The 17065-nt window shown below is 38.5% G+C and overlaps 1 protein-coding gene across 1 annotated transcript in view; it reads left to right on the forward strand.

Moving 5' to 3' along the window:
- The window catches only part of ANOS1 (anosmin 1), a 148091-nt gene that overhangs the window by 98066 nt on the left and 32960 nt on the right, over positions 1-17065 (forward strand). The window contains exons 6-7 of the mRNA XM_074606896.1: positions 5779-5908; positions 15538-15740. Coding sequence (XP_074462997.1) covers positions 5779-5908; positions 15538-15740 — 333 coding nt within the window. The remainder of the gene's footprint in view (positions 1-5778; positions 5909-15537; positions 15741-17065) is intronic.

The following is a 17065-nucleotide window of genomic DNA, read 5'->3' on the forward strand; positions in this document are numbered from 1 at the left end:
AAATTCATAATATTCTATCAGAGTTCCTCATCCAATATTCTATTTTTATTATCTGTCCAAGAAGAAATGGGGTTATAATTTTCAACAATCATAGAATCATAGAGTACGAGGTTGGAAGGGACCTTAGGGATCATCTAGTCCAACCTTTCTTGGCAAAAGCACAGTCTAGATAAGATGTCCCAGCACCCTGTCCAGCTGAATCTTAAAAGTATGCAATGATGGGGAATCCAACACTTCCCTGGGGAAACTACCATGCACCAGTACAGGTTAAGGGCTGACCTGCTGGAAAGCAGCTCTGCAAAGAAGGATCTGGGAGTCCTGGTGAAAAACAAGTTGGCCATGAGTCAGCAGTGTGCCCATGTGGCCAAGAAGGCCAAAATGCTATCCTGGCGTGCATTAAAAAAAGCATGGCCAGCAGGTCGAGGGAGGTCATCCTCCCCCTCTACTCTGCCCTCGTGAGGCCACATATAGAGTACTGTGTCCAGCTCTGGGCTCCCCAGTTCAAGAAAGACAAGGAACTACTGGAGAGAGTCCAGCAGAGGACTATGAGGGTGATCAGGGGACTGGAGCACCTCTCTTTTGAGGAAAGGCTGAGAGATCCTGGATCTGTTTAGCCTGGAGAAGAGAAGACTGAGAGGGGATCTCAGCAATGCTTATGAATATCTAAAGGGTGAGTGTCAAGAGGATGTGGCCAGACTCTTCTCAGTGGTGCCTGATGACAGGACAAGGGGCAACGGGCACAGTCTGGAACACAGGAAATTCCATCTCAACATGAGGAAAAACTTTGAGGGTGACGGAGCACTGGAACAGGCTGCCCAGGGAGGTTGTGGAGTCTCCTTCTCTGGAGACTTTCAAAACCCACCTGGACGTGTTCCTGCTCTAGGTGACCCTGCTTTGGCAGGAGGTTGGACTAGATGATCTCCAAAGGTCCCTTCCAACCCGTACCATTCTGTAATTGTACCTATGGCTGATTGTTCTCATTGTGAAAAATTTTCCTCTTGTGTCCAATTGGAATTTCACCAGGAGTAACTTCTTGACTTCTTTGCCTCTGCTGGTGATGCCCTTGTTGATGCAACCCAGCATCCTGTTGGCTGGCTTTGCCGCAGCAGCACACTGTTGGCTCATATTGAGCTTGTTGTCTACCAGGACCCTCAGGTCCCTTTCCACAGAGCTGCTCCCCAGCTGGGTAGATCCCAGCCTGTGCTGCACTCCTGGATTATGTTTTCCCAGGAGCAAAACCTTACACTTGTCGTTGTTGGACTTCATAAAGTTCTTGTAAGCCCACTCTTCCAGCCTATCCAGGTCTTCCCTCAGGATGGGTCTCCCTTCCAAAGTGTCCATTTCCCCACTCAGTTTAGTGTCATCTGCAAACTTCATCAGGGTAGACTTGATCCCATCATCCTGATCACTTATGAAGATATTAAATGGTGTCGGGCCCAGTGTCGATCCCTTATGGACCCCACTTGTGACAGGTTGCCAGTTTGAAAAGGAGCTATTTACCACCACCCTCTGGGTGGGACCTGTCAGCCAGTTCCCCACCCACCGCACAGACCACTTGTCTAGACCGTAACGCATCAGTTTCTTTATGAGGAGGCTGTGGGGAACCATGCTGAAAACCTTGGAGAAATCCGGAATATCCCCTGCTCATCCCACATCGACCAAGCAGGTTACTTTGTTCTAAAAGGTGATCAGGTTTGTCAAGCACAGTTTGCCCTTGGTGACTCTGTGCTGGCTTTTCCCAATCACGTGCTTCATTTGACGTGTGATAGCCCCCAGGAGGATTCATTCCGTAACTTTCCCAGGGACTGAAGTAAGAGTGATGGGCCTGTAATTTCCTGGGTCCTCCTTTATGCCCTTCTTGTAGATGGAGGTGACATTAGCCAGTTTCCAGTCTTCTGGAACTTTAATTTAAGGTGTTTACTTTTCAAAAAACTTGATTTCCTATTGCCTTCACATGAGCTAATTTGTAAGTAATTTCTCATGTCTCGTAAATTTTTTCTTGGGATTGAAAAAATAATTTTGAAGAAGCTTGTTTCCTTTGTATTTTATTGTGTCATGAGGTCTTTTTTGATGTTTTCTTTTTAAGGAGGAGGGCTCAGTTAATTAATATGTTATTTATTTAACTTTCCAAGTATATAAAGAAAGCAAACACGTTGAAAACAATTTTAGTTCTTTTCAGGAAGAAAAGATTTTGTTTACTTTGGTTTTTTTACTGCACATTTTTGCAAAAACTTGACATAACTAGCCGTTTGAGTAATTTCCATTGGTTAATATAAAAACTATGGAAAATAAGATACCAATTAACCTAGTTGGCTATGATGTACAGTGTCCTAAGTGGTTATGCCAGGTTTCTTATGATACTGTTTTTTTAAGGTTTAACCAGCTGAGCAGGACCTGCTGCACTATCCTATCAGAATACCATATATCTTGTGAACAAACTTATAATTCTGTTTGGTGCTAATGCTTTCTAAAAATAGTAGTATTACTGTTTACATTGGAAACTTAGACAGTTAATTATATTAATTGATTAATGAAGTTAATTCAAATATGCCAGGTTAATTATTTTCAGACAGAACATGTCTGTGCTGTGTGAATGGATGCCAAGTATGTGTGCACACACACTTACATATATGTATACATATGGTCAGACAATAATGAAGTTTACTTATTAATTTATTCTTTTATTAAGACAAATAAGGAGTGGAATTTACTGCTAGCTTGATTGTGACAAACCTTAGTGCTTCATGTTGGAGATGTCTAAACTCTGCGGACAATTAATCTTTTTTAAAACTTAAAAGTTTTAGAGACACCTGAAGTTCTGGTTCTGAGGATCACAAAAATTTTCTGAACTCTTGAGAGCAAGAAATCCCTGCTGGAGCTCACCACCAGTCCTGTACAGTAAAGGTTTATTTCTCCATCTCCCAGGAGAGGGCTTGCTTTATTAAGCATTCTTAGAGAGTGCCCACCTTGTGTGGGATTGCATTCACTCGAAACGGAGGAGGTCTGCTCTCCTTTCATAGAGGAGTGGATGCAGCACTGTCAGGTTTCTTCTGTATCACAGGAAAAAAACTCAGCTCTTCTGATACCCTGGATGGTATCCCTTCACTCTCTGAACTGCAAATTCTTTTATCACCGTGCGTAGTTTCAAAAGAAGGTGTAGAGCTATGAACTCAGCAGGGTAAGGCTGTCCTCTCCTATTTCCATTAGATCTTTGCACTACAGAAGGGAATCCAGGATTGGTAGTGTGAAAGGAAGGGAATGAACACAGTGAAACAGTCCATTGATTACTGTAATACCACTCAGCATACTATTTAGTGGGCTTACATTAATATAAGGCAGATATTGAAAGGACTATGAATATTATGATCTCATAATCATAATTAACTGAAATCAGAACTAACTGAAGCAATTAAACAAAAAAAAAATCAATTTACCATTTAGGTGGTATAAGATATCTCAGTAGTATTTAGCTCTTTCTTGAAATTTATTAAATCTGTGTAAAGGTTGCTTAGAGGCGCCAAAGTAGTTGATACTCTCTAATGCAGGAGTTACACCTCCCGCATGCCATTGAGTTTAACAGGAGCTTTGCCAACAAAACGAATGATGAAAGTAATAGGCCCAAGGCATGTTCATAAATTAAAATAATTTCAGTGATATGGATTGACAGATTATTTGATGTTACAGTATTTCACGGTTGCCATGGAAGACTGACACAACTGAAATCCTTTCTTTTAATCAGTCCTAGCAGAATAACCGAGCTGATGCAAATGACAAGCAAGATTCCTTAGCTCAGGAATTTGGGGTCAAGTCTATTCAGAATATGCTTGCCTTGTAACTAAATTCAGCAAATCTGTTTTTAAAAACCCACAGTGTTGTAACTAGTTAATTACAATTAGATATTGATCCGGACCCTGATCTCAGTTGCAGCAGTGGCCTGAATATATCCTTGGGGTTTTTTTCTGTTAATATAGTGACAGTTTATTTTACTCTAGTTCAGTGTCATGTCTGATCTGTAAATTCTTGAGTATGTGGGCCTGCATGCTGGAAAAAGCTAGGACATTTGAGTGCTCCATAAAATGAAAATAATAGTAAAAGTTAGTTCAGGTAGGCTTTCTTGCCTAGGGGATCCCTTTCATTGGATGAGATAATTCACTCTACCAGTAACATAAAAGCTAAAAAAAGGAAAGATAAGGCAGGCAATGAAAGCATCAGGACTTTTACCCCTGCTTGTGCTAAAAAGACAAATACAGCTGTCTGAACGGAGAGGGACTCCGAGCACCAGCAATATGAGAGGCTCAAAGTCTGCAATGCTTACCAGTCTGAGAGCAGTCCATAGTGCAGTTCAGAAAGGCTCTCTTTCCTTTACATGCACACACAAATGAGGTATCCATTTCCTTAAATTTTGCTTGTCACAAAATGAGGAGATAAAGTGCTGGATAATACCTACCAATTGTATTGGTCAGGGCTCTAAAAATACCATTTTTGGAGAGCTGAAGCAACTTCCTCAAGTTCTGGCTATCTGAGTCAGGTCAGCTGCTGCTACTTTCTTACACAGACTGGAAAGAGCAAAAAACAGAAATAATGCCAAGGAAGGTGGATTTTTGAAGTTATAGAAAACAGAGCTTGTGAAAATAAATGGATGTCACTACGTTTTTAATGAGCTTGCATGTTTGGTCAGTAGTGATAATCAGTAACGATTTGGACATATACAGGACATTTGGTTCAGGTTTATGTGGTTTTTTTATTAAAGAATTAAATTAAAATGCAATAAACATGACATCCTAAAATAAATTGAAAACTGGATAATTGAAAGGTGATTGAAAAACTAAAATCTGCAATAAGTGGATGAGTTTCTGGTGAGTTCTACAAAAATGCTACGTCTTCTGTACTTGGCAGTGATTCAGGGGTTACCAGGAGGCTGTGTTCAGTTCTGGTGTTTCTACCTTAGGAAAAATAAAAAAACAGTGCAGAAGATAGCTCTTTAAAAGTTTAAAGGGGAAAAAAAGACACAGGAAAGCAGGGCTCAGAGTAAGAGCATGTAAAGCACCTCCTACTGAAAGGGTTCAGAGTGCATCTATGCTTATTCCATATTTCAGCGGTTAAGGCACTCCCCTCAGAAGGTGGAAATTGAACTCGTGACACTAGCAGTCTCAGTGGGTGTTGTTGGAGAAAAGGTCATCTCCTATGACCTGAGAAAGGTCTGCAGGGAAGAGTTAAAGCCGTGGGTGTCTTTTTGACATAAGTGCCAAAGATCTGAAGAAGGCTTACATTCATTACCTGAGGGTTTCGTGTTTCCTGTGAACCAGAAAAGGCGGCTTCTCACAGCACTGGATTTTGTGAAGCCATTTTGGACCCCTAATTCTCTGAGAGTTGAGAATTGGAGAAATGAGTCCTGTGGCCTGGGGCAATGAGTTCCCTGAAACATCAACACCTGAACAGCTAGGCCCTATACACTGGTGAAGGTTGTGATAAGTGGAAAACTAATTTTGTGAATTTAACACTTCACCAGTTTTCTAAAGGTTACTTTTTCTAGAAGAGACCTGCAATGCACTGTAAAATTGGGTGGTTATATGATTTTGTTCGCAGACGTAAATGCTTTGCAGTGCAGAATGATGCTCAGAGTCGGGGGGGTGGTTGCATACAGCCTGCCAACACTGGCGCATATTAAAGCAGTGCGTTCCCTACCCTTCAGTCTGATTTACCAGTATTGCATGGGAGATGATAGCACAGCTAGCCATGTCAGAACAACGTGTGTAAGCATGACATTTTCCCCACCAGACTACAGAGGAGCGGGTTCGGCTGCCTGACATCCGAGCGAGCAGGTGGTACCAGTTCCGTGTGGCAGCTGTGAACGTGCATGGGACGAGAGGCTTCACGGCACCCAGCAAACACTTCCGATCCTCAAAAGGTTAGTTTTCGTTCACTATATCTGGTGCTCACCTTCATCTCCCTCACACATGGAGCCCAACCTGATCTGCCTACTTTTGTGGCAGAAGGTTTTTAACAGGTGGGGTTTTGGGTAGTTTTGCCACTGGCTTTAGAAATGGTGTGAGATTTGTTTGAAGTCCGCAAAGGAATTAAAGGTTAAAGATGTCATTATTCTTTTATCAGTAAGGGGTCTCAATGAATAAACCTCCTTTTAAACATTTTCCGCACGGTTGGTATCAAACAACATGACCCTGACCATGAAACATGAAGGAAGTGGGGTTTCAGTGTGTTATTCCAAGAGGTTTCTCGTATTTTTCTTTTTGGTTATGAGAAATATGTTGCTGACATATGTTTAGCAGAGTATTGAAATACTTTGTTGCCTATATCTAAATAATTATATCAGCATTGTTTTGATGGAACTTCAGGCTCTCTTAATGTAACTTTTCCCTTGCTAGCACTAATCTTAAGGGTTTAAGAATAAAAAGGGTGTAAATGCTAAGTAGCATGATTCTGTTCATTAGAAAGGCATGTCGGCCAATCCACAAAATATTGTAGGAATTTTTGTTGACATTTCTGGTTTTGCAAGGGTTTGGGTAATAAAATAACTTTGAAAATTATTTCTGAGCCAGTTAACAGTAATTGGTGGATGGGGGAGGTGGAAACGGATTTCCCATCCTGTGAAGTTGCTGTCATTGTCCCGGTGTGCCTTTGACCCACACGAAGCAAAATTTTCCCGGATGACTTTTAGGCATAGTATAGGAATTAGCACAGGCCAGAAACTATTCCCAACAGACAGATGGTCTGGATGTGGTCACCGTCTCTTAAAGGCAGTTGATAATGTGGACATAGCCAGACTGTGCTAGTTGACTTCAGTGCTAAAGAATGAGATCTGTCACTCTTCACTCTACTAATAGAGGTAGTTTCTAATGATAAAAAGTATCTATGATTCTGTGATTCTAATAGAAAGACTTGTCTTTGTTTTAGTAGTGACAGAATCTTTACAGTGGTATAAAGCATACTTCAAGGAATGCATTTCCTCCTCTTTCTGCAGATAGAATTATCTTGCAGTACAGGCAGTTGCCACGCACAGGTTCCCATCCTAGCTTTTAGCTTGCTGTTTGGCATAGTCAGTGGTAGAAAAAGTCTTATTGTAGATGCAGTTATAGAGGCATGGAAGTGCTTTTGCTGTTATGGGTGGTTTAATTACTTACTGAATAAGTATACATTAGACTTAATAATTTTTTGGTGCTATAACCACATCTGTGGTGGGAAGGTTGGCTGGCATAGCTATCCCGTTACTGCTGTGACCACAAACCTTTTCAAGTATAAAAGAAGTAGTATTTTAAGAATTTATTATACTTAAGTAGCATACCATTTCAGTCACATCAAAAATACTGTTCCTTCAAGCTGTTTTGAGCTTCCTGCAAGGACTCAGCAGCAGCAGTAGCTTTCTCTTTACTTTTCTTCATCAGCAACACTTCAGCAGATATAGCACTGTGTTGCTGAATCAGGCAACGGTGTTTTTTTAAACTCAGATCATTGTCAGATGTTTCACTGAGTTTGTAAAGATTTTCCAACTGTTCTGCTTGGACCAACTATAACTGCAATTACATAAAGGTATATCATGATATCACTGAGTTTTTGGCTTGAGCGTGACGTTTTCAGGCAGGTTTTGTATTACTTTCCAAAAAATTAATCTCCTACTGAGTGTGCTAGCCACAGGAGTATATTGTTCAAAATACCTACATTGGTAATGAATATAAGAAAATCCATGGTAAGTCATACTGAAGGTCTCTTTAGCCCAGTAACTGACCCCAGCCAAAAGTGGGGTTTTGGAGAACAGCATAAGAGCAGGATAAGCACATAGGGATATTTCTTCAGAATAGCCTCCCAGCTGGCAGTGGTTTGTGTTTCAGGAGCTTGTGGTTTTGATATGGTTACATGTTAGGTACCAGAGTCCTCTTTTTCTGCGGTCCCTGCAGCTCCTCCTGAAGCACTTGCTCTCCTGGAGTGCTGTTCATGGCTGTCTGGTGGAGGTGGGGAGCGCTTTCAGGACTTTGTGACAAGGACATCAGGAGCCAGCAGTACCTCTGCATGCTCTTACCAAATAAAACAAAATAACAGGATCTTGGTAATGGCAGAAAGTATGTAGCCGGCATTGTTCAAAAGGCTTCTATGAGCCTCAAAATAACAATTTTCAAATCTAAACTCCAGCCCTTGGCAGACAATTGTGAATTGCCAGACAAACAGCAAGGAGTTCAGTTAGCTATCGGCTTCGTAGACAAAATGATCCTATTCTGGCAGCTCATTTGACTATTTTAGAGGCTTTGGTATTGTCAGTAGTTATTATAAAGATACCATGTTTGCCACATGAAATGTGTAGAAGCACTAGGTGACACAGATGAAATGCTGCAAGGTGGTGACTGCGGGAATGATGCTGGGATGCTTCAATTGGTATCTCTTAGCCTCCATGTCCTGAAGTAGGCACTCATATCCGTAACAGTTATAGTGTCATACAGGCATTTAATTACTATTTTGGAGCTCAGTGGGAAGTGGCGGCCCCTGCCTGGCAGAGGCAAGAAGCTGCTGCTCAGATGTGCCTGTTTTTTGAGTGCCAGCATCTACTGGCCCCTGCTGAGCTCCTGCAGACACGTTTAACCTCCAGTCTGGAAAAGGAAAGCGGACTTTGGCACATCACCTTTGGAAGGTTGCTGACTGACTGTGCTGCATTTATGTGAAATGTGGACAGAAATTCACATTAGTTCTTGTGCTGTTTCAATTCAGCCTCTTGTGCCAAGACCAGGAGAAGATTATTATCTTTGTCAGGTTTAACAGAATTTTCTTCAAAAATAAAGCCTTTGATCAGGAAACATGACAGCAATTCCTAGGACAGTTTCTCACACAAGATGCTGAACTTTTACCAATCGCTTGTAAGTTATAATGAATAGCAAATTATTTGGGTTTGTTTTTTTCTTCAAAGGAGGACAAACATGATATATAATCTGAATCTAGGGAGGAGTATGGCACCACAAAGTCTCTGTCACTAAATATTTTAAGCTGTTAAAAAGAACATTCAAAAACATTGCTGCTGTAATTATTTGGAGAGAGAATTTTGTCTGGTTACCACAATACTGTTTTATACTATTTTGTGTGTTTTGTGGATGCAAAAAATGTGATCTCTAAGGAGACACAGCAAAGTAACATTTTGTTTTATTCAAAATAATGTTAAGTCTTCTGAGGTATGTGATTTCCATTAACTTTTCTATCACTAAATAAAGCTTCGTATTATCCAAATTAGTTTAATTTCCCAGTCATGAAAAAGACAAAAACAGGAAAACAAGAGTATCTTATCAAGCATTCCAGATTACCATTCCTCATGCAATTGTGATTTGAGGTTTTATCTACTGCAGCTTTTGATGCTGTTATGCTGTAAACATTTGAGGTGAAGGTTTATTAGCTGTTTTACACTGCCTCATGTGTTCATTTATGGCATTAATCTGTAAATAATAAATAATCAAAGTGACATAGCTGAGATAATCTATTAAAATATTCAGAGCTTAAGCGGAGAGAATTTTTTTATGCTGTTTATTTCTTTTTTATTAAGGAAATGAAGGGTTTGTATGTGCTTGTCTGCATGACTCTTCACGGGGAATGAAGCAATGCTTCATTTTGCTAAAATGTGATTCCAAAGTTGCAAGAAAACAGCATTAGACTCTGCCTATCTGTTTGGAGCAAAGTGGCTAGAAGATGAAGCGAATACTGCACCTGAGAGAGTGGTTCTTTCCTAGAAGTAAAACTCTGCACATGGATTTTCAGATGGATACTGTCAGCTAAAACTGATCAAAACTTTCTGCTATTTTGACAGTGGTTTCCACTTCACTTTTCAGGGTTTTTAAATTGTGAGTGCTTTCCTTTTCATCTTCAATTGAGTGGCAGCAATTTGCAATAACAGCAATAAGTAAAGCTAACACAATGCCTGGCAGAATATTTTGATCTCTAAAGGTACAAATATATTTCTCTTAATTATCTTGACTGTCTCTCTCCAAGCTGCTTCATTTTCTCTGGAAGCAGGAGAGAACTGTTCCTGCAATCCATAAAGGAGTCTCCTCGGATGAAAAGGTTCCTGTGCTTTTCTCCCATTAAGCTGGCACTGGATAACCTAACCCAACTGCTTGGCACTAGTAATACAACTTTTAATTTGTTGCGTTTGGGTAAGAGTTTTTAGGCTATTTTTTTCAAGCATCTTATGATTTCTGATGAGAATGAAGTCTTAGTAACAGAGACTGCAGTCAGCTAGGGGGATCAGTGTTATGCGTTCCCATATAATGCATTATCTTACTGGTCTGTAGTTAGGTACTGTGCCATTTTCTGAGACAAAAAGAGACTATAAGATGAACTCAATGAGCCCAAACCATCCAATGCTTCTACCTCTGCTAAAGGTTTTTATTTTCAACGTGTAGGTAGTTGCTAGCATACATGGGATAAATTGTCGAGAAAAAGGAAGCAGAAAACATTGTTTTCACAGCCCATAAGTACCATGCTGGATGTGATTTCATGCATACATTACTGAGTGTTAGTAAAACCAGAACAGACACCCACTCCTGGCAATAAAATTCTTTCTGTTGCTCCTGTGGGACCAATGATTTTTTTATACTGTTGCACAGCTGCTTTATGTGTGCCATTTCCATTGGGCAAAGACAGTCGTCCCGCTTATGCCTTGGAACTGTTTAATGGTTGGAAACTTGTCTGTAGAGCAGCCTCGGCAGATTTTTAAAGTTAGAAGGTCTAATGTTTAAAAGATAGCAATGGGAGATCCATTTTAAGTCAGAAAAAAATACTCAATAAAAAAGGATTTAAATGAGAGTGAAACTTGCTATCACTTTTGCAGCTCAGAATGAGAATTCCGGTTCCAATGTCATTATTTTTTTCTCTGACATATATTCCAAATCATTTACTGTTTTCATTACAGTTGCAACATTTAAAGCCAAAGTGGATGCATTGCCGCAGTGTGAGATGTGATTCTTGTGTACAGCTTGCCCGTACTGTTTTGTTAAGGTTGCAAAGTGCTTCTAGATCCTATTGATTGAAAAAATTTTGTAAAATATAAATTTTCTATCACTATGTCTACAGATATGAGTGTGGGAAGACATGCGTTTTGAAATGGTGACAATGTGAGGGTTTTCTTTTTTTCTTTCATTTGCAGCAAGGAATCCTCCCTTTTGGGGACTGGAGACAGAGTTTCGGTTGTGATGGCTGAGTAGCCAGCAAGACAAGAATTTAAGTCCTCTGGGTATATTCAAGCCAGATACAATCCAGACAAATGCAGTACTTACTCCATGTGCTGGAACAGCAGCTTCAGCCTTGACCTAATGAAGCTATCATTTCTAGCAGTGAGAAGTGATTTATTTGTCAGGCTGCTGAGACCAGAATTTTTTCGGATTTGAGGACAGCTGTCTGTGCCAAACGCTAGTATATATATAATGACTTTTATTTTATTTGAGTTGTAGTATAAACTGCAAAGGAAAAGCTGCAGCTAGCATCACTCTTTCTGCAAACCAAAGGCTTTTGATTTAACACTCAGATAAATTCACGTATATGAAATTTCAGAACTTTAAATTTGAAAAACTGGCTGTAGTTTCCATTCCAGTAATTTAATGTTCATGTGTATGAATTATACATGTGGGCAGTCAGTCAAAGCAATCACAGATATATGAAGACTAACAGTAGAATGGCTCTTAGCTTCATGGTCAGCAGAATGACAGTTTAGCTTCACAGTCAGGTTAACAAACAACTTACGTATATAAACTTTATATTCCAGTACCAGTTATTAAACCTTGAAGTATTTCAGCACGAGTTGCAAACTGCTTTTAATGTCTGCATAGACATAAGCATAACAGAGCACCTTGTACAGGCATGGCTTTTCAATAATGCAATAATGAAGGCTTAAAAAAACCAGAAAAAAACCAACTAATCTGTTATCTGGTAATTGGCAGGCATGTATTGTGGAGGACCATGCTCTTATACTTAACAGTTTTTTGGGTTTGGGTTTTTTGGGGGCTTTGGGTTTTTTTGAGGAGGGGCTTTGGAGGGGTCTAGGCGGGGTTTTTTTTGTTTTTTGTTTGGTTGGGTTTTTTGAGGGTGGGGTTTGGGTTTCTTACTAATCTAATAGCAGAGATCACAGTATCTTGCCTTGCTGCTCTTCCTTCTCACATGTTAGTTTTGCTTGTGAAACTCAGTCCTTTCAGATGAAAGACAAGATGAATATTCTTATTTTTTTGGTTTACAAAATGGTAGTTCTGCCAGTTGTAATAGTGATGAGCATCACAGAAGTATATAGAAATAAATTAATAAATTATATAGTGGTATTGAAATACTTAATATGGAATGGATCCTCGGCTGGTATAAAATGCTCACTAAGTGGCTTCATATTGCAGGTAATAGATCCCAAATCCAAGAAATATTTTACTCTATTTGTCTCTACAATCAGACAGGTTTTTTTCAGATGATTAAACGCAAAACTGTAATAAATTGTTTTGCTCATCTTTGATATCTATGTCCTTCTAGTTTATTATTTTCTCCAGCTTAGTCTACTAGCTTTAAAAGAGCTCTTCTGGAAAATGTGGCACTTTCCAATGTCTCGCCTTTCCACGTCTGTCAACTGCAGATCTCCTTCCTTTCTGTCTTCTACTGCTGCCACCACCCCTCTTCCTCCTGTTCAAAGGCATTTTTGTGGATGACATTTGTGAGGCTTGCAAAAGAGAGACTTTGAAGAATGGGAACACTCAGGAAGATGGTTCTGCTAATACTGTATTATTTCACATGTATATTCCTTTTAAGAGGATGTTCTCTCTTTCCTTAACTGTAATTACCCAGTGATTTTTAGTACAATGTTTACACTCTCCATAGCAAAGGAGAAACACGACTAGGCTTTCTTTTAAATATGGATGAGCGTTTTGTCTCCTGACTGGACTGTTTCTAGTGAACACAGAAGAAATGCTACTGATATAGTAATGTTTTCAATAAACTGTACAATTATAAAAAATACAGGGTGAAATTGTAGCTGACTGGTGCTATAGCTTATAGCTATTGCCATAAGTCAGAGGAAATGATCTATTGGTTTCAGTATGCACATAGTTCTTCCTTACTTTTTTCTTTTTCTGCTTATGTTGCTGAGAAAAACAGGGGTGTTTGAACTTACCTTAAAAAAAATGTATTCTTGTGATTCTGAGACATATAAAAGCTCTGTTCTGGTCAATCGCTAACTTTATACAAGGAAAATTACGCACTATCTTGCATTCCTATGGGGACAGAAACATTTGAAAAGGAGGAATGTCAATTCGTTCATTTGTTTTTAGATCTAGGAAAAATTGGTGAGTAGAGCTTCAAAATATTTTTGATCATGTAAAACACTTTCTCCAGAAGAGCTATTTCATTTAACTTTTAGATTTTATTAATGACTCTTAAAGTCTCTTGTAGATGCAGAATGAAGACAAACATGTTTTATGATTAGAATTGTTTGTGCTTATATCTGACCGTTTGTGAAGACATCTTCTCTAAAACACTTTAATTCTATCCCATATGTTATGTATACATAATACATGATGCACAGTACTTCTGGGAGATAACCTGAATAATTCACCTACAGTAATATGATCATGTTGCACTTCAGGTTATAAATGTTTTATTGCCATAATACATTGTCATATAACATATAAAAACCCTAACATTTTAAATGAGTGAAAATGAATACTTAATGAAAATTTTGGATTTATGTATCATGATTCTGTTTATTGTACCTGTATTTCATTTTATATTTACTTATTTTATTAAACAATAGAAGTAATTGAAAAGTTGTGTTTTAGAACAGTACAAACCATTTAACTAAATTAATGTCTTAAATATATCCCCTCCAATATAAATAGTTTTGTATACTTTAAGATGGAGTTGTTGGCTACTTCACAGGTAAGGAAATAATTATTAAAAGCAATGCTTCTCCAAAGCCAGAAAAAAAAATAAAATAAAGGGAACTGGCTTGCAAGCTGATTAAAAAAATGAGTGAGAAGAAATAAGGAGTTCCTGTTCTTTTGAAAATTAAGTTAAGTTTCCAGAATTCTTAAACTCAAATATGCATTGTAACTTTTATGGCCAAAAGTTCGGTTGAATTATATGTGTGAGGAAACAGGGGCATCCATTACTATTTAACTGAAATGGCATGTGTGAGGAAACAGGAGCATCCATTGTTATTTAACCAAGAGTCCTGCTAAATAACAGGAATAAGCCATTATTTCACATCTGCTGATCTTTAAAAAGGAAATGCCGTCTTTGTTAATTCTGAATGTGTCAATTTCAATGAACTAAATGACGGAATTTTTCAGTGAGACCGTTTGTCATAAGGATTATCTGATGAACTTAGTATGCCTGGAAAGTTTATTTAACAGCTCATTTACCATTATAAAAAGATGTAGGTGAACCATGCAGTAAGCGAATGCCTGGTGTCCCCTCTGCACACCTTCAGTTTTATTTCTGGCAAATAAGTGTTGGCTCATTTGGCTAAAAAGTTATATGAAAATGGGGGTTTTGATCTGATTGTTTTTTCTTGACTACAGGTTCATAGCGTACCTTAATTAGTATGAATTTCCTTTATTCTGCCTGATTCACTTTTAATTTTTTTTGAGTCACGCTGTTTACTTTTACTTAAATTTTGGTTTTGCAGTTTCCTTATATTTTGTCACCAATGTTTGACTACCATGGGCATTTGAAAAAAAGTAGGAGTTAAAAAGTAGGATTAAAAAGTAAGAGTTAGTAAATAGCAAATTAGGCTTTCAGAAGCTCCGTTGCAAAATTTCCATTGATTCATATTATTCAGGGCCAGGATATTGTGTAGAGGTCCATAAGGAGGACCTAACATTCAGTATTGTCAGGTGTCCTTGACTGTAGGGTCAGCACAGAGACAACTGAAGGAATAATATTTCAGTTGATATTGACCAGAAATTAAACCAGAATAGGAAAATAAAACAAAGGGCTAGTTAGTTTTGTTTGCTGTTCTAAAAAAAAAAAAAACCTATAGACTTCTATGACATCATAATATATCATTACATCTTCATTATATTTATTCTAAGGAAGTGTTTATGTCTGCGGTGGTAAATGTCAATACTAGAATTTTGAAGAAAGATTCAACATGTAGAAACATAATGTTATCATCTGAGAATTGTCTGGCAACACTGAAAAATTCAGTGTTTCCACCATACCATTCTGTGACGACTATAAAAGGCCACTTGTAGAACACGAGTGTTTTACACTCACTATATATTTAAAGTAATGAATGACAGAAGTAAAACTGATCGTCTAGAACTTTTTGATAAAGCTTCAAAATATTTGTGAGCTATCAACAACACAGAATAATGACAAAACTAGATGCTAACCCATAATTTTTATTTCAGTAGAGCTTGAATTTCTAGAATTTACAAGAAGACATATCACTTATGGGAAATTTTTGCCTGAATTTTCTTCAACGTATTGAGAATATTTAATCCATCTCATGTATGCCTGACTTTACCTTCTTGAAGATGATCTTTACTTTCGAATCTTTTTGTTTGTTTTAAATTCCAGATCCATCTGCTCCACCAGCTCCATCTAATATCAGAATTGCCAATATCAGTGCAAACAATGATGGGAGTGTAAATGTACTGATTACTTGGGATCTTCCAGAAGAGCCTGATATCCCAGTGCACCACTACAAAGTCTTCTGGAGCTGGACCTATAGCAAATATGTAATCCCAGCAAAAAAAAAGAGAAGGAAGATTACTGATGGGGTAAGTAAGAAAACAGTAAATGAGACAGAAATATGGCTTGTTTCTGGCACAAAATAGAGTGTAAGTGGAGTGTAAGTATAAAATATGTGATAAATTGCAATAATTTCAGCAGCTGGTAGTGGTCTTCATTTTTAATATCACCAACCCCATAGGCAATTTTTGTCTCTATCAATGAACTCAGGGAGAAAAGTAGACTTCTGCCTTAAAATGCAGGTAAATACCATAAGATTTTGCAGGAAGGATGAATAGAAAGTTAAATGCTCTTTGTCCTCTAAATTCAGGCTTATTTTATTAGTGCTTCTTAAAGATACAGTACTTGTTTTATTTAAAAAGCCTAACATCATCTGTCACATTGTTCTTTCACTGTGCAAATATGACTTGTGACACTATCATATAGAATAACCATTAAATAGTCAGTATAGGTCCAAGGAAAAAACAAACCCAAAGCTCTTTGAATAGGCTGCTGTACCAAAGATCTGACATATTTCGGTTGCGGCGAGTTCCTATGAGTTTCTTAAATGATGTATCAAATATGCTTTACTGGAAAACTTTGCCTTGTGATATACTTGTGCATATTGCATATTATTTTAAAGTAATTAATAGAAAAAGGAATCAATTACAGATAACAGGCTGAACTTAACTCTTAGTGCTCTTAATAAATGCATTGTGAGAATTTGTTCCCATGTCTATGTTAACACTGTATTTTGTCTCTGGCTGCCCATTTGCACTGTGATGAATGACAGCTGGAGGATTATAGTTCTTTCTGTCCCTCAGTCACCAAACCCTGAGAGAAATAAAGCCAACGGAGACTGTGTGCTGAGCTCATCTACAGCAGATTGGACACAGTAGAGGCGCCACCATGGTAGCCTCTTCTCATGGTTCCCATCTCTTCTAATGGGAACTGGTGGGTGATCGGGGTCTGGAGGCTGCACAGCCTCCACCACCTCCTCTGTGCTGGGCAGGCAGGAAAAGGAAATGTCCCCACAAATGTAGACGATACGGAGTAATTTCAGGGGCTGAGATAACTTGGTTCTTTAACCTTGAATATAGAGAAATCCGGAAGAGCCAAGGCATATTTCAGAGAAAAGGCAGGCTCTCAGAGTATCTTTCATATTACTCCTGGTTCATTGTACCTTTTCTTCTGCAGTCATGAAACTGTACGGCAATGCCAGTGAGATTCACTTCCACCACAGGACACTCCTGAGGCTATTGCTAACCAATGGTCCTTTGAGCATTATAGCAACTCTTCTGTCTAAAAATTGAAACTGCAAAAAATTGGAAAAAAAAGAAATTAAGGGTGGAAAAATCTTATTTTTTGAAGATCA

The sequence above is a fragment of the Larus michahellis genome, chromosome 1, assembly GCF_964199755.1.
Source record: "Larus michahellis chromosome 1, bLarMic1.1, whole genome shotgun sequence".
NCBI lineage: Eukaryota > Metazoa > Chordata > Aves > Charadriiformes > Laridae > Larus > Larus michahellis.